Source organism: Gasterosteus aculeatus, chromosome 12, assembly GCF_964276395.1.
Source record: "Gasterosteus aculeatus chromosome 12, fGasAcu3.hap1.1, whole genome shotgun sequence".
Lineage (NCBI taxonomy): Eukaryota > Metazoa > Chordata > Actinopteri > Perciformes > Gasterosteidae > Gasterosteus > Gasterosteus aculeatus.
Genome location: NC_135700.1, coordinates 22,619,682 through 22,638,150, shown reverse-complemented (window position 1 = coordinate 22,638,150; position 18,469 = coordinate 22,619,682). Strand labels below are relative to the sequence as shown.

Here is an 18,469-nt window from a genome sequence, read left to right as displayed (position 1 = left end):
ATATCTTTGGGATTTTTCTTTCTACAATTGATTTAATAAAAAAAAAAAGAAAGCAGCAAATTAGATGATAATAAAAAAGTGGTTTAACAGATTAAGCTCTTCTAACAATAACTTCTTGCGACCAAAATACTTACTGATTTTGTATCAGTCTGGTCCCAACCTTCTTTAGTAAAGTACTGTACAAAAGTAGCAATTAGATTTTCAGTAATCAAAATATACTTTCTAAACTACTTTTTCTACATCTTTACAACTCACGCATCGAGATCTGCAGTCATGCATCAGGACTTAAATGTATTTGCATTTTGGACGGCGAAGACAACATAGTTCAAGCTCTTGAGATTCCTTGTTTGTCTCAGACAATTATTCCAATCACAGACGTCTCAGCGCCTCTTCTTTCAGTATTGTTTGACAGCTAATTAACATTCACAAGGCGTACGTCTCGCTGATTGCTCTCTGTGCCGCGCAACCACTTTCCTCTGTTGATCACAAACTCACTCACTCACTCGTTTCTTTCCCACGAATAACCATTTATTCTTCACACATTTACTGAAAATTACAGTTTATTGAAAGGACACCGAAAGGTCAGATAACACAGATACATGTAGCTAGGAGTTACTACTCAGTGCATGGCACATTCTCAGGGAGACGACCCATTGTGAGTCTTTGGCTCTTTGCCTCTTGAGTGTTGAAGGCAGAAAGAGTGCTGAAATATTAAATGTTGAACAGTTGGCCAGCCAACTTGAGCCTCTATATTTCAAAAATGTGGAGGAGTAAATTAACCTTGGCTACAATGAGTGACAAACAATATTCTAAGTTGGGTAGTAGTAGTAATAGTAGTAACTTTTATTTGTCAATAGATATACTTATATCACAGGATACAGTGTCAGACCTCACCAGTGCAAAAGGATTTTTCTAGAAAGATCACACATTTAGAAAGCAGTGTCCTCACTCGGAATAAAACTCAGATATTAAACAACAAATAAACAATCATGAAACAAGTTACCAGTGCCATTGCTACCTTTTTTAAAAAGAATTTCTAGAATGCATGCCATTTTACTATGGAGGTTTGCAGATGACAGTCAGGAGATTTGTTGACGGATCCAGTGTCTCAGCTTTTGCAAACAGTGCTGATACGCGTGTGCGACTGTTTGTGTGTGTGTGTGTGTGTGTGTGGGCGCACATGTGTTTTTTTTTTGTGACAGTGCGCAAGCGTGTGCTCTTATAAAGATCCAACGCAGCGGCGCTGCATTCGGGATGGTTTGCCGCCCGCTCAGTTGTATTCGTGTGGCTTTGTCTTTGCCTCCTCGCCGCCGTCTGAGAGCTTCCTGTCCGATTTCCCCGTCTGCGCTTGGCTCTTTTGCTGTTACGGTTCAGATAAAGATAAAGATGCATGATGAGAACGACACAATTGTACCCCGCGGCGGACATCTGAGCAGAAAATGCTCCTAAATGTATCTGTGGGATGCAAAAAAAAAGTTATTTCAAGGTAACCTTGCAGAAGAGAGCAAGTGATTGGTTTGGGCCGGTCCTAAGTGGGAGGGACCAGTCAGCGTTATGGTACTAGGTTCTGCACCCGTGAACTGGGACGCAGCTACAGACTCCTTCTGGTTTTTAGTTATTAAGAGCAATCGTTCAGGGTGTGTGAAGACCAAAACGACAGCGGTCCACTTTGGGACCCAATGCAAACATTTTAAGTGGGCTGCAATGCATTTCATTAATGGAATGCAGCTTTTAGTGGTATTTTGAATAATTCAAGTCAGTTTGGGCAATGACACGTTGAAGCGCAGCTCATAAACATTAGAAACCAATTCCCCGAGCGAAGCATCTGCTCTGTGTTTACCAATGTCAGTTTGCAGAACGCCTTCAGGCTTTCTGGCTGCTCCTATCATCGAGCGTAATTATCGGGCTACACATCACTCTGCATGGCAGCGGGTTATAACTCCGTCACCTGGCTCGGAGCGAAACGGACCAAAAGAAGCCACACACACACCTGTGCACTCATCCGATCGCTCGCAGAGGAGCTTGAAAGTAAACTTTAAATTTGACCACACTGTGTCTTGGCAGCAGTCACACAACACAAAGTAGCACATTTGTAACTATTTTTTGTGATTCAGTGACTGCGACTGGCTACAAATGGATCTCCTCTGCAGGCCAACGACTTCTCACTTAATCCGCTCCCGTGGCTTCTTGCCAACTTCAGTTGCCTTCCACTTCGATGCGGGTTTGGGATTTTGCTCTTTATTTGTCAGAGCGTTACTGTAGAAGCAAAAAGCTTTTCGCTACGTAAAAAGGCGCGCTGTAATCCGAGCATCTAAGCTAACGTGAGGGTTCCCCTGCCGGCTCCCTCAGAGCGCCGTTCTGCCCCACGCTTAGACAACGGTAACCCGGGAGCCCGTTAGCTCCGTCGTCGCCGCTGTTGCTGCCGTTAGCCGCTAGCTGTGCGCTCATGCTAAGAGGTGTCACGGCGAGGCCGTATGGTGTGGTGGGGCCCTGGCTCTAGTCTTTTGTCGGGGGCTACGATCGACGGGGTGGCGCGGACGCTACGGGGGGGGGGCTAACCAACGTGGCTCGGACCGGAGTCCAATTTCTTGCCGTGAGAAATTGGATGTGTGGCGGGAGTGCGTGACTAGAGACCGAAATGCGTTACTGTCACGCTCAATGCGCGACACTTGAGAGCCCACTTGAGAGCCCTGTTCCCTGATGAGAAGTCACCTCACCTGCTCAGGTAACCAAGCTGCCTTCAATAAACAAATCACCCTGCGGTATATCTACCCCAGTTCTTCATCCACTCATCGGCGGATCCTTGTCCAACCTAGCTGGTCCTTTTCAGTTTTACGCCCTCGCGGTTCCACAGTCGGTGTGCCGCTCCCTGCCTGGATTCCCCTGCCATTCCCCACTGTCTCCAGAGCTGTGACCCTGGCAATAAACCAGTTCCCCCTGTACCTCCTAGTCTCTGCATTTGGGTCCTCCACCACATACCGTAACAAGAGCGGTGTGCTGGCAATAGATACGCTTGGATTTTGCACGTTGAATTGCTTTCTAAACGTTTCATTCTATCCAGGCCTGTAGAAATCACCGCAACAATCTGAGTCATAATGAATGTATAAATGTATGAATCAGCTCTAGTGCTGCCATTGGTAGGTCTGCCACTTAAAAGCTGGGGCAAATTTATCCTAAAGACTGAACAAATTCTGAAAACCCTAAAATATGTAAATTCAAGTGAGACAGGCCAATTCATTGCTTTTATAATTATTTTTAATAACAAAGAATTGATTAGGAACATCTGCATAGTTGGCACAGTTTTCCTTTTTTCCCTCACATTCACTCTTGACTTCTATTACCCAGCTCACAAACAAATAACCCTGATTCCACTGTGCATTAAAGATGTGATCTATTGTTTTAAGGATGCCAGGGTTTGCTGAGTCAAACAAAATACCACAAACATTAGTATGAACTGCCTACAGTAGATTGCCCACTGTGGCCTTGGAGCCCATAAAGTAGATCAACCAAGCCAGAACAAAGGTACCCCCCCTCCCCCGTGTTGCTGGTGGGCACGGCACTGGTCTAGCCGGCTCGTCGATGTGCGGCCACATGGATGTGAGCCTCTTGGTCCAATCATTACTCCACGGGATTTAAACCCGTCTTTGTTTCGTGCGAAAACACAAAATGTGCAAGAGCACCAGAATAGTGATGGCTCCTCGGTCAAAGAAATGGAACATGAAGGGACATAATGGAGGTGGAGTAATGATAGGAAAAGGACGCGCTTTAGTGCAGATCGATCCGCAGACAGCAGAATGCAAAGCTTTACTAATCAAATTGTTTACTACTCCATGAATCTCAGTAGCGGGAGACGCCGACCGACGCCAGTGAATTGTTGATTCATGGCTGCAACAAGATGGGAAAAATTCCCGATTTACGCGACGAACAAAAACCCTGCGCAGTGTGACACGGCAGTTTGTATTGGCTTCTTGTGATGAACTAGAATCCTTCCAGGTTTTTTGGGACGACATTACGTCACACAGTGAATTGCAGAAAGCCCAACTTTCAAACACGTGTGGTTTAGAGTCCCGTGTTGGTGTTGGTTCGGCCCATGCTGCTCCGTTCCCCCCCACCACGAGGGGCCTCGTCGGTACTCAATGCTTGAGGGGGCGAGCCATCTGCGTGGCTGTGAATAACAGATGAAGTCACTTTAATGACATCTCACATGATATAATGAGCTATTTCAACATTACGTGGAGGGTCATTATCTTGTACTCCTTTTGTTCCGGTGACACAGTCCACTCGCAGGAGAAACGCAATCGTGTCCAGATTCCACCATCGAATGTCTCTCCGGACAAACCACTGAAGGCAAATCCGCCCATTTGTTAAAATGTTCTCGTGTCTAAAAGCGGACCGCTGGCACTCGGAATGCCAGACAGTCGCTCAGTTACACAGTATTGCGCAGCATGGAAATGAGACGCATTGTTTTTTGTCGTACCATCTGCCACTGCCAAACAGGTGTGACTCAATTCAATAATATGATGAGGGGGGGAAGCTACGCGTAGGCCTTGGCACGGCGTTGCATGTCACACACCACGGGTGACGTTGGCACACTGAATATTAGGTTTTGGGAGATTGTTTGCCATCTTTCAGGATTGTGTGGTGGGCGTTGTGTATCATCCGCTCTACTGTGTTCCACTTGTGTCGTACTTTATTGCACGCTAGGTTTAATCATTTCAGGGTGTGAGTTGCCAGTCACTGGATCACACTAAGCTGGTTTCATCTGCTTGACTTCTTCTCTTTCCATTTTTAAAGTATCCTTGTCATGTTACCTGCTCCAAAACTGCAAAGGAGTTTGAATTACAAACAAATATTTTGCTTTGTAGCCTATTCGTCTGCGCCATAGACCTCCATCGTTGTCAACACACATTAAAAACCCATCAATCAGCCACAAAGTTGCACTGGCAACATTGTGGCAACACTTTATCCAGCCTGATCTCCAAAACCTGTAAAAATGTATACGAAAATTTATACGAAAATCTTTAAAATACAAATTCGTAGTGATACATACGAAATAAATACGGACTGCAACTGATGACGTCACCCTATTCAAAGTGAACGGGGAGCTGCGCCCCGTAAACACACTTTGTGAAGTCTAACAATGTGAAATAAACGTGTTATGATTGCATTTTTAACGAGAAATTAATGTTAACTTGTAAGAATAGAATACTAACCCTAACCCCCTCAAAAAATCCAACATGGCGGAGAGACGTTCACTCAAGAATCCGACAGGGTCCGCCATGTTGTCCACTCAAGGGGCCGTGGTTAACCACCGCCAGTTCCTATGTATTGTTACCAATTTGTATGTTCAAGATTTTCGTACACATTTTTACGAACAGGTTTTGGAGATCACGTTGCTTTATCTTGAGCAAATGACTCATCAAATGTAGTCTGAATATACACCCCAACAAAGGCACAACTTAGTCCTGGCAGAGTCACGTTTGTTCAAAACTACGATTACAAGCTGGGAAATGATTCAGACTTTTTAAAGAATATCGTCTAAGGGCCACAGAAAGGAAGGGAAATCGTAACGTATTTTCCCCACTGTTCAATTTAGCTTTTTTTGTTGGATTTCTTGACGACAAGAAAACCGTAGAAGAACATCGTGCTCCTAATGGTTTCCTGTGCTCAAGACCAACGTCCGTCTGGCTCACCTGCTGCGGCTCCGGTAGCGTTTTACTGTCGGGGGCCGATTCCTCCGTCTGATTCCGGGAGCAGGCGCCGCCGGGCTGAGGAGGCGGGAGGGGGAACATGTGAGTGCGGCGTAGAAAGAACACGCTACGACATCCCAACTGTGTGTTCAAAAACAAATCTAAAAGTCAAAGGTTGCAAAAGCCTCTTCTGTCTGAAGATGACCTGGGTAGTTATTCCAAAACCTGCTCTGGTGTTTTGATATCAGACAAAGTGTCGATATTTGTCGTCCCTCGAATGAGAACCAGAGTGCTGGATGGTCTTTTGGGTTTGTGGAAAAAATCAAAACAAGCAATTTGAAGACGTCAGAACTTCCGATCGGCATGTCTTCTGTATTTTCTGACATTTTACAGACTAAAACAATCAATCCTGAAATAATCAATACAGAAAAGTATCATTAGCAGGAGCCCAACCAGGCTTTTTTGTGTTTGTTTTTTTAACAGCATTACCCATGAGGCTAAAAGCCGTGTCAATCATCTCCCTGCGCTGCACTTGGAGGCAGTTTGCTCCCGTGGGAATACTTTTGCTTTCATGTATGATTGCTGCAAATTGTTCTGACCAAAACAAAAAGCTTTCCAGAGGATGGACACTGAGCTCGGGTGAGTCCGCTGCACACAAAACAATTTCAGAGCGCCAAAGCCGGTGAAGGTGAGGAACGAATGTTACATACAACGATGAGACAACCGCTGGTCTAATGCATTTCTCAAGTATATATATATATTTCAACGACTTAAGTGTGACATCTGTCAATGAAAATCATTTGTTGGAGTGCAGCGAACCACCCATTTTCAAACCGAAAGATATACCTGCTAATACAAACTGTCACTCCTCATTTCCTCCCGGGTGGTGGGGGGGGTCCTTTCTTCACAAGTCACTTTTTCAAATATGTCTGTTCTTATCTGTATCAGAATTCCTGGAGGCTTCCTACACCGCTGCCAAAACGATGCAATCAACAGTACTGGGGAACATTGTTTTTGGCGCGATGCCGTGATGGAACAATGAATTTGACGCGGGTGCCAGAGAGGGTGATTTCCTTCCCCGGGTGGATTCCCTCCGTAGTGCCTTGGCCTTCTGTGGTCACCAGTGGTGTTCGTCTCCTGATAGCTGAATGCTAACAGCCTCTGTCTGAGAAATCCAAGTCCTCATAGACCACAAAGGAGAAGTAGGAACTGATTGAATGAAATAATACGTGTCAAAGATGGATCGTAGAAACCAATGACTGTATCGCCGGGCTGGGACTCGTTGCAGGTCTCACCGGAGGACAGTCTTGATCTCTGATGAGGGACTCCAGCATGAATTGGGTGAACATTCGGTGGAGAAAGGCCCTCAGGTCACTTAGGCCATTATCGCTTATTACTCTAAAGGCTCACCTTTTCCATTTGGCAGGCTTTAACTGCGCCGTCCTCTCCCCTCGTTACGCCGATGTTCACGGGTGATTTACTCGCTGTGACAATTCTCTGAACTTTGGAGATATCCTGTCGGGGGGAAAAAAAGAACATTTCATGTAGGAAATGGCTTGTTGATGATTCAGCAGTGGCTTTGGGGTTGCTGCAGAGTAAACAATTCCGACGCAAAAGTCCATAAATGTTTACATCATACTTTCACGAGTAATTTAGCTTGAAACGGACAAAGTGGCGGAAAGCAGACGAGCAGCTAGAGAAGGAAAGGTTCTGGAGCATGGAGGGCGATCTTCATCTGTATTCATAAAAACTCGTTAAACCAGGACTTTTTCCTGTTTCAAAATTGACAATCGACACAACAGTTTGTGTTTTATTTGCCTGCAGGTTTCCTGACACTTTAGTTGTTGTCAGTAACCGAGTGTGTTGGAGAATGTCCTCTGCTCGAGGCCCTGACTACAGCGAGTATCTTCTGACCTTCTTGCACAGGGAACATTGACTTCATCGGCGTGCAGCTCACAGCACAGGCCAATAGTTGGATTGGAACCGTTCTGCTGATCTATTGGCTCAAAGATGCATTGAGACTTATTGTGAAATATGTCGACATTAAAAGCAGTGCAGGACATATAAATCTTTTACTTTCTTTTGCCCGTTTTAACAGTATCCTCATTGATATTCTGCTTCAGATAAAGTGTTTTTTGAGACTCTCGACCACAAATTGCCCGGCTGCCAGAGTCAAAGATGAACTGAGTTTGTCTGTCTCCTGCACCGGGCTGGTACATAGTCCTCTCCTTAACTGGGTCAGAAGTGGCCTCCTGAGAGCATGGAACACGACGGTGGCGAGATGAACACAGGCAGTTCCAACTTGTCACTGTCAAACTACATTCTCACTGTGTCAGCTCAAACTACATGTTTTTGGGGCAGGTTCAGTGGAGTTGGCTTCACCCGCGGAAGATCTGTGCAATATTTCCTCTCTTTTGACGGCCTTCGACTGCGTATTGGATGGATGGACACTTTATTGATCCCAAACTGGGAAACACATTGTTTTCAAGCAGGATATCCACCTCTGAAGGATGGTGCCACTGTTATCCCGCCACCCAAATCCTCCTGATAAATATCCTCAAGCCAGCTTTTGTTTGTTTTTTTGCAGTTTTTGAGGTAGTAAATATCCCGTCCATTAATATGGACGAGAAAACGACCGTTAAAGTAAAGAGTGCTGAGAGCAGGGCAAAGAAATGCCTGATTCCTCTTCCGGCACATCGAGCATCTGAGACATCATCTCCCATTACTTTGATGAAAATTGCTTGCTATCGGACCACAAGACTTGGCTCCTTCCCTGAGCCCGTTAAATATGAAGCAACTTCCACTCCAATCTCACTGATCTCTGCATCCTCGCGCTAATGAATCTTTCACCAGCAAGGAGAGCTTTGTGTGTCTGTGTGTGTGTGTGTGTGTGAGGGGTGAGGCCTGGGAGAGTCTTATCAGTGGCTTCTACCAGAGCTTAAGGCCCATTATGTTAACTCAAACTACGAGCGTGAAGCTCAAAGTGGCGTCAGCGAGTGCTCGAGCGAACATCCCTCTCACCCACTTTGCGTTTCAAAAACACAAAGCGGCTTTTATGAAGTGCGCTCGTGTTTCATTGTGCCGTTATTGGATAAATGCTCTGGAGCATTGTCACCGTTTCTCCGGCGGTGGTGGTAGCTAACGTACCCCTGCTGTTTATGAGCGCCAACAATAATTGGCGTGTAGCTAACCGCGACTTTTCAGAAATAACCCGTCCACAACGCTGCTGGGTGCTTCAGTGCTGTCAACGTATAGGTGTTAATCTGCGCGATTAACTGGGCCGAGATCAAACATATTTGAAGGTAGTTAACATACCACCGGTACCAGAAGTAGACCGGAGGTTGACCGCGGGAGACGAAACGGCCGCTAGCTGCAGTCAGTTACATCGCGATGGAGAAGCATTTTAGCATTGGAAGTTAAACCAACCGAGACGCGACTTACGGCGGAGAACTGTGAGGAGGAATTACTCCACGTGTCAAACAGAAGGCCGGTGACCACTTCGAAGCACCGCTATGCTAATGCTAGCTGCTAGGCTACTTCCACCTCGACGCCTAGCGTTACCCTGCGCGGCACACGGGCTGCACAGGACTGTGTGGTTCGAAAACGTGCCGCTTAATGTGATCGTTGACACTTCAAACACCGATTTTTCTCCATACTAATCTGAGATACATGAATGAGACCTGAGCCACGTCCGCCACGGACCGATGGAAGAACCCCGGTGGTCTTTACCGTGAAGGAGCAGCGGCGAGAGGAGACGCTGCTATCCGTACGCTAATAAAAAGGGACAATGCACACTGTGAGCGTCCTCTGCTTGTCTTCCATTGGGCTCACAGTAATGGAGGCAAGACACACTCTCACTTATGATGGGATGGTCATGTTTTGGCCGCAAACGCCAATGAGAGTTTAATTGCGTGCGGGGAAAGTGTCACCTGGAGATTATTGTGTCGTGCGACGGAGGGACGCCGCTGACGGCGTACGAGTGCTGACGCATGAGGAGCAATAAATAAAACAAAAATAAATCCACAGAGGCGCGTCAAAAGAGACGCAGAGTACACTGTGGCGGCCCGGAGGGGAGAGAAGCCTCTTAAAGGCGGAATCGCTCACAGGATTCATGGCAGATAAGGTCGACTTGATGGTTTCGAAGAGACTTGCTCTTCAGAAATCAGGACCAACCCAATCTCGGAAAAAAACGTGACGCGTTTATTCTCCTACACTTCAATTCCAGCTCTTTTCCAGTCACAGAAATACTGAGTAAAGCACTTTGGGCTCGAGTCCTAAAACGAAAACAAGAAGGAATATCTACGCTGACACTATTTTATTTCTTTATACTCATAAAAGCGATTAGTTACGGAGCGATTGGTTGTGTCTCCTGTGACCTTGACTTCAAGCAAAGCCTCAGAGTGAGTTAATCATTTCACACAGAACAGATTTTGTATCAAATCAAAACTCCGATAATGCCCTCAGTGATTTTAACCTCTAAAAGCAGCACCAAGGAACACAAAAAAAACCTGGAGAAATGGCCGCTGCGTGATTCAGATGTGTTATTATTAGAATCGTGTTTGCGCAAATGTTATATTGGTATTTACTTCTCGGGCTATATTTCTTTCTGCAGAGGGAAGCTCAGGGCATCGGATTGACGAATAGACACTTCAAAATGAGGTAATAATCGACTAACACTTAAATTCTCACCGCACGCAGAGCACCACGTGCGCTCCGGTGTGCGGTGAGGTGGATATTTTGCCAGCGAGATGTCACCGAGCTGTGAGTTACAGCATGGGAGGAATTTTAACTTGAAGGTGTTTAGAGGAGCCGCAAACCGCTGAAGTCGGCTTTATTTTATCTGGAATGTCAGAGGGGAAATTAAGCTGCAAATCCCCAAATCCACCATCTCATTGTTTACCTTATAAAACAAACGTATTCCTTATAAAACAAACTTATTCAACTGCTGTAGAAGAACTCAGGTGCAATTAATAATTTTAATGAGGTCCGGACAACTTTTCAGCTCCATCGTATTAATATTTTTTCTTCTGGACTCCTGATACAAACTAAATGGGACAGCAGCGTCATTAACGGCAATAATAATGACACCTCTGCGTTACCGGCTGCGGCAAATGGAAATGTCTCCTGTGAAAAGGCCAATTGATCATCTTTCAGGTAACATCAAGAGGACGTGGAAATGTATATTGCCTTCAGGCGTTAATGTTCATTCAAGGCCTCCGTGAATGAAGCCGCGTTGGAAATAATTCGCCGTTCCAGCTGTGAAATCAACAATGATTAGCGCAGTGACACGTATCCAAACGTGATTAGATGGGGAGTGGGATTGCCGCATCGATTTAATTATTATTCTTTGAAAAATATGGGAGGTCACAAGAAATAGAAACAACACGAGTAGTTTTTGAACAGTTGCTGAATGAAACTCGCTTTCAAAGTCAAGAAAAGACGAGCAGACATCGTTATGGTTACTTGTTATTATCATAACTATTGTTGGGATTTATTCCTTCATGATTATCGACCTTTTAAAAATATAAATGCTTATCTCTGTGACATCGTTGGTGAGACGGTAGATTCAAGGACAGACCGGATCAATGCGTGATTAAGTATTAGAAGGGGCTCCATTTTGCTGATAACGCAGGCGGCCTTTTGGATAAACCGAATATAAAGTCGGCGGAACGTTACCTTGGCGTGTGGCTGCTGGAAGGTGACTCTGGAGCTGTTGATGAGCGATGCGTATCGGAACAAGTGGGCGGGGGAGGCGGGGAATCGGTGGCCGCTGCCGGGCTGGTTGTTCAGGACGGCCGAGAAGCAGATGTGAACCGTGTCCTTCAGCGCCTTCAGCTGCGACTCCTACACACACACACACACACACACACACACACAGAAGCAGATCGGTGAATCCCGCTGTACCTCCTCCTCCTCCGCGTCCGTCCACGCGACAAATGAACATCGGCGCTCAAAGCCTTCGACGGTGCTTTGAAGTGGCTTTAACAGGCCGCCAGGCGTCTTTAGCACAGACGCATTATAGCACATTAATCAGAGCTCCTGCACGCTTTCTACCTGAAATGAGCATTTTGAAGGCACGTCCTCCGTAATGAGATCGGTAATCATGAAAGTGTATGCATTTATATTTTTTGTAAGCTTTTCATTTTTCTTCCATCCTCAGAGAGATTTATGCAAAAAGACATAAATATCAAAGACATATTAAACATATACTGGGTTTGAAGGTACCTACAAATACAGAAACGTTACACGCGCATCACAGATTGCAGCAGAAAAAAAAAACATTATTTATTTTCCAGTTGATTCACCTTATCCAGTGCAGTCCTCTCCAGTTGCTCCTTGGCTACAGTTAACTTGTGCTCCAGGTCCATCAGCTGCTGCCCCTGTTAGAGACTCGGTTAGTTATTGGCACACAAAGCGTGCCCCCCCCCCCCCCCCCCCTCAGTAACACAGACACACAAAGCACTCAACTACATGTACATTGAATGCCTGAAGCACTCGCTGAATCCCTTCTGCCTTTAATGGGGAGGCTGCAGGAGACGTTCGTGGTTTGAAGTGAGCACTAGAATGTCACATAATAATTATGGTCTATTTTCCCTGAAAAGTGGAGTCTCCGGTATAAAAGGAAAATGTTAACAGTTAAAAGCTCGAACTCCTTTAGACGGAAGAAAAGTTCCTGCAGGGAAAACTGCATTTAGCAACGGAAAAAACCATCAAAATGTACAGTTTTAATTCATTTTTTTACTGAAAGACGCTTATCAACATACGTGGGGGGGGGGAGACAAGGCTACTGGCAGGCTTTTTATTTACGGAGTATAGTGAACTACAATGATCTTAGTCCATTAATAATGATGTATAATCACATTATAAACCGACTCATGTGGCTCCTCGGACTCATTTCATGTAGATTTCTACTAGTGGTCTTATTATTGACCAACACAAAAGCCTCTTCCAGCAGAGAGGACGCACACGTTTCCCCCGGGAGATGAGTCATGCAGTGACGGTCAAGGACGAGGCAAACATTCACACAGTGGGATTTGACAGTAGCACGAAAAAAAAAAATCAAATCTTTCTCTCAGATCTCTTGTTTTTTCTCATATTCAGAGACCTCGGGACAATCACACAGCCGTTTGCGGCTGTTGGGCTGTGAGGGAATCCAAAGGTAATGCAGGTTTGAGGAGCAGTACTTCAATCCAACACAGGGGACTGCACATCTCATTGTGGCTAATGGCCAACGAAAGGCACGAGTATTCACTGATACACGTTTGGATTATTTTCAGCAAAATGGAATCTTGGAGGTTACTTGGGGAAAAAAGAAAGTGCCATTTCAGTTCGATTTCGACTTAGAACATATCGTCGAGGTTTTTGCCATTACAGTACTGGCAGTTGACAGACTGTACTCATTTCCAGGCGCCATCAGCATCTGCAGGAGACGGCTTCCTCGTAACCACGGCGTAAAGGCATCGGCCTCATTAGCGGCGCCTCACAGTAAATGCGCCTGCTGTTAAGAACCAACCCTCCCACCGAGGTGAGGAGGGAGGCGAGGGGAATGGGAGACGGGCCTTTCCAGTGAATTTACGGTCGGTGACGTATTTTACGTACTATGGTGACGTGGTTTTCCTTTGACTAAATGTACTTGTTCTAAGTCGACCCATTTTCAGCAAAGACACCGATGTGGAATATGCCCTGAGGTAGAATGTAAGATCGGTCCCGTGCCGTTAAAGTGGGTTTTCTGTCATAATTTGATTTGTTTAAATGAACAAAGCACCAGAGACAATATTCACAAAAAATCTCTATAAATCTACAACAAAACATCTAGCGGAAATCATGTGTGAGAACTGGCCGGCCAGGAAGAGGACAGAAGCCCGCAGTGATGAAGTTTGATGAGGGAAGTATTTGGCCTCCTGTGTGTGAAAATGCTTACTGATACAAAATGCCGATGCGACGCCCCCCCCCCCCCCCCGGTCTCACACTACATTCTACTCCATCTGCACCGAGTGTGTAATGAGGAGCCGGTTGTGTTTATAGTGCAGTGTTTTGCGAGCCTGCTGCATACGGACAGTAAGGAGCCGCCGAGCTGGCGGCCGTGTGTGACACGTCGGGAGGGAGGATGGATCGCTTGTGGAGTGATAAAAAAACAAAATAAAAAGGAGTCCACGCTGGCCTCACGAGCAGCGGGAGAAAAGCTCCTCTGAGGGATGAGTTCAGGAGCTGCTGTTTGCGTGTGCACGCATGCAGAGGTGCAGCATTACGCCGGCGTGCCATGACCCTCCATTACACAGAGCAGCATCAGCAGATAGCGCCGCGAGAACCGCGGGCGCACGGCCGCTGAAGTGGAAGTGCTGACTTTCAGGGTTAGTGCCTCCGAGTCCAACTCTCTTTGTGCGCTGAATCTATTATGGAGGTTTTGGGGGCCAGCGGGGCGAGAGCCACTCTCGGCAGACAAAGGCACGCATCTGCGTCGAGCCATCGTCTTTCTTTTCTGTCTTTCTTTTTTAAGCTGGGAGGAGAAAACGGGCTTCGTGGGAGTGAATTTTCAAAAAAATGTACCTTCAGGAGTGGAGATGTGGGTGTGGGGGCTGGAAGACGGCGGCCAACAATTCTGTCTCTTGGGGAAAACGTGGCAGAAGGCGCCGGCCAAGAGAGAGTGAAGTGAGCGGTCACTCACTTTGGATCCAACTTGAGTTGCGTCTCGTTATCGCTCGTCTTTAAAAATCGGAGGATTATCCACAGCAATCCACTGAACAAGGCACCTTCCTCTTCCTGGTACTACAGGTGTGTCTTCATCCTTATCTTGTGAATCCCAAAGCAACTTCGAAATATTTACTTTGGACATCCGTCCCCGGGTTTGTTTCACCCTCCTGCAGCCTATGTCCTGAGCGTCTTCTCATGCCTGCAGGGTTTACGTTGTCTTTTTGAAAGGCCGTCGCGTGGGCCGCTTGAGAGGAGCGACGAAGCCTCGGCGAACATTATTGCTCCTCGTCAAGACGGCGTCATCTTCTCGGCCATTTGTGGAAAATAACAGGTTCGGGTCATTTCTGAACATCTGAATCGTTCTCAGGGTAGAAATAATTTGTTTCTTTGATGTTTTTCTTTACTTGGTCTTGTGAGATGGTTTCCTCCCATGTGAACCGTGATGGCTCGCTCCAAAATGCGGTTTGATGTGGTGCAACGGCCGTCGCAACCAATTCCGCTCGGTCAAGGTGCCTTAACTGACATCCCCCCCCTGTGAAGCTGATGACATTTCCCAATGTCCCATTGTCCCCCTCCGGGATTCTGATCCACAGCATATGTGGAATATGGAAGACCAGCAGGGGGGGGGTCACAGATACATGATTCATTTCCCTCTGACCTTCTCACCAGGAAAGAAAAGCAGGCTGTCACCCCCCCACAAAGATGGCTGGTTTTAAGAGAAAGAGTGAGAAGAAATGAGCCTTATCCATCCAAACCATCAAATCACCACGGAACATAATGTTCTGGAGGTCCACGGGGGTCTGTCCGACCTTCAGCGACACGGTTGCGTTGTGTGGGGCACTGACGCAATTTACAGACAGCGATTTACGAGCGGTGACACCAAGCGAAAGAGTCAACGCATCCATCCTTCGTGCGATGGAAACAGAACAAGTAGCGGGACGCCCAGGGACAATTTATTCAGGCGTTGGGCTCCAAGCGTGAAATTCTGAGCCCCTTTTATTCATTTATGTCTGACAGAACTCGAGGAAAACGATGGCTCTGAAGACAAAAAAGCATTCGTTTAAGGAATGACGTGGTTCTAGGCGGAAATGTCGACCGATACATTAACGCGGCAAACAAGGCCCCGAAAGGTCATTCCATGTTTCAGTAAATGCCAATAAATAATTCCTCGTCGCAATTCCACTCGCAGTGGTCTGTGTGTGTGTGTGTGTGTGTGTGTGTGTGTGAGGGGAGACACTTTTCTCAGTAATGTGGGACTCGTGAAATGTGACCGCTGAAAGACGCTCGCCATATTCACAGGAACAACAAAGTCTCGCCACCAAATGAAAAAAAATACCGTTGCTTTGTCAGTGCTGAATGGCGTCCGATAAAGATAAAGACCCAACTGACTCCAGAAGAAGAAACTAGAACTAGAAGCTAAGGACGTGGGTTTATTGTGAAGAAGGGAGGGAACCAGCATTCGGATTGGACTAAAACGATCCGCAGGGTAACAAACACAGCGGCAGTAACATGTAACCTCACCGCAGGTCTCTTCATACGCTTAAACACCAAACTACACGGTGCTCGCTGGTATGGAGCTACCCGCGAGACCTCCTTGCTTTTGAATATTCTTATAGGCCTTAGTGTGAGGAAATGGGGAAGGTGGCGGCGTGTGGACTAAGCGCTCGCCGGGTTGGCTTTCCGCGCTGCTGACAGGGGGGGACTTTTGTAATTGCAGAGTGAATTAATTGGAGTAGCTCCGGTGATGGGATCGTCCTTTTCCGAGGTAGTCTGAAGTACCCATTTACCCCTGGTCTGTAAAGCCGGCCCGCCTTCAGTTTGAACTCACCTTAAAAATCAAATCCTTCTTCCCGTACCGCAGTTCTTTCAGTTGAGCCTGGATTTTTTTCGACTGCAAGGGAAAGATAAGGAAATGAGTGTTAGCTCATTCAAATAGCAAAATTGGTTTGAGATCACGTAGCAGGATTCTGCCAGCTGCAGCTTTTGTGAGTGTTCCCCCCCCCGGGGAGAGCGCTGGTTTTAAAGGAAGAAAATATCAAATCCTCCGTTCACTGAACTGTATAGTCCACACAATGATGCAGTGATGCACTGGCTTCTGGCCCACTGTCCGGACCTGCATTCCCACTCCCACTACTCCCACACACCAGCGCACACAGGATAACAGAGCTGATCCCCAAAAACAGACACGGCGACCGGCTGCGCCTGACCGGCGCTCGGCCCTCGGGACGCAGAGGACGCCACCTCGGTGATGCACAGCCGTCCTCAAAGTGGCTCGTGATGTGAGCGCACCCATTCTGACTGCAGCAGATCAGGGGGGGCGCTGTGCGACCCGGTGAGGATGCAGCGCCGTAACTGTGGTTACTCGGTATGCAAATGAAATTGCCCCCCGAATCCATTTGAATCTCAGGACATTTTGAGCTCCAAAGGGAAATATCGATCCTCTGGGCTTCATATGTGAATCGTTATTGGGGTTCATTGGAGCTCAAGTAAAAAACCTATTTTCATTTTTTCTCTCTTTCAGTATATTTATCTTGGTTGAGGGAAGATTCCACTGGTTTTGTGTTCATTTTGCGCATCGAAAAACATTTACGGTGGTTTAGTGGAAAAATGTATTGATGGAAAACGAAATGTGAAATGGGAATCAGCGGTGTCTTCCCCTCCGTGCCTTCTTCTCTGCGCGGTGTGATTGAATACGGCAACAACCGCTGACAACGCCCGTGGCGTCCTTCTCAGGTCAACGCTCTGCACTGTTGCCGCTATTGGCGCTGTTGGCAACGTCAGCAGCAAACCGCCACGTGGAGGAGAAGCCTGAAGAATATTCCTTAATCACAGATTTCGGCATGAGCTCTCTAATTCATTCAATGATGAATGAATCATAAACGAAAAGAAATGGGGTTTCCTGGAATGTCAGTAAAAGTTTGCACTACATTTTGTAAGGAAACACGACTCATATCTTCTTCTTTCTGGCCACCATCCCTCTGTATTATCTCCGTCTTATCTGTCTTTCTATTGATCTGCTTTATATCTCTTCCTTTCCATCCCACTGTCTGTCTCTATAAACCTCACACCCTCCCTCCCGTCTATCTTTATACTTTCTTCACACGGGTAGTAAAAACTTGACATACGGTCTGATCTTTCACTAAAGCACACGGAGCACAACCCTGAAGGACAAATTCACTTCAAAGGGCTCCTGCACTTGACAAGGACCTGTACCTTTACTTATTGTAGGAGTCTTTATCTTGTTATTCCTCTTCCCGGGGTACTTCCACGTCCCCAGACGCCCATCTCCTGTCATGCGTAGCTGGATTCAAAAATTGCATCCCGGGGCTTCTCATAAAACAAATTGTGGTTAAATAAAACGCTAACTTTAAAAGCGGCAGTTTGCAGAAGGCGAGCCACATGTCGGATAAGTTTCTCTGTGGCCCGCGTCGTAAAACAGAAAGCTAACAAATGAACTTCATTTGTACCAGTTAAGTGGCGCCTTTTTAAGATACTCCAAGGGAATGGAATGAATCTTAAAGGGCTACAGCATCACGCGCTGCGGCGTGTTGACTGCTAAATGCAAATAGCCAGATCTGTAAACGCGCTGCGCTGTCAGACCTTCTGAAGTGTTGCTGTGTTGTTATTAATTAGGAGTAGAATCTCCTCGGCACAAGCGCATCCCAGAAGCATCTCGGCCCTTTGTTGTTCCTGCTGGTTGGAATCCTGCAGCGGCGGGACGCGCATTCCAAGTGGTTAAGAGCAAAACAAAACGCAGTCAAAATATGACACTGGTGTTTTGGCTGTGAGTCGTCGTCCTTGTGAGAATGTTGAAGTGACTTCTAAATTCATGCAGTCCGTCCCGAGGACAGAAGCGTCCAAGGGTGTGCAGCGGAAGCAATTTTCTGGAAGCATTTGGTCTTTTGAGATATAATATACCAGGCGTGATGGTTTTTGGATTTATTCGCTCCTGCTTTGTGTCACTCAGTGTTGTGCTGCCATATCGTCGTTTTATGTTCCTTAGCTTATCTTTCGTCCATCTTAGGGACAAACAGCTGAACATGTTGGCGACCAGAAGACTGTTTTAATATTAGCATTCAATTGCGATC

General features: G+C 46.5%; 1 protein-coding gene across 2 annotated transcripts in view; it reads right to left on the bottom strand.

Annotated features, from left to right (window-relative positions):
* Window positions 1-506: 506 nt before the first annotated feature.
* luzp2 (leucine zipper protein 2) overlaps window positions 507-18,469 on the bottom strand; it is a 98,670-nt gene continuing 80,707 nt past the window's right edge. Inside the window, exons 7-12 of one of the 2 annotated variants that reach the window (XM_078085781.1) lie at window positions 16,210-16,272; window positions 11,996-12,070; window positions 11,367-11,534; window positions 7,101-7,205; window positions 5,694-5,768; window positions 507-1,360 (exon numbers count right to left, since the gene is read on the bottom strand). In XM_078085781.1, coding sequence (XP_077941907.1) covers window positions 1,271-1,360; window positions 5,694-5,768; window positions 7,101-7,205; window positions 11,367-11,534; window positions 11,996-12,070; window positions 16,210-16,272 — 576 coding nt within the window. In that variant the 3' untranslated portion in view covers window positions 507-1,270. The remainder of the gene's footprint in view (window positions 1,361-5,693; window positions 5,769-7,100; window positions 7,206-11,366; window positions 11,535-11,995; window positions 12,071-16,209; window positions 16,273-18,469) is intronic. The other variant, XM_078085782.1, reaches the window with a different exon arrangement.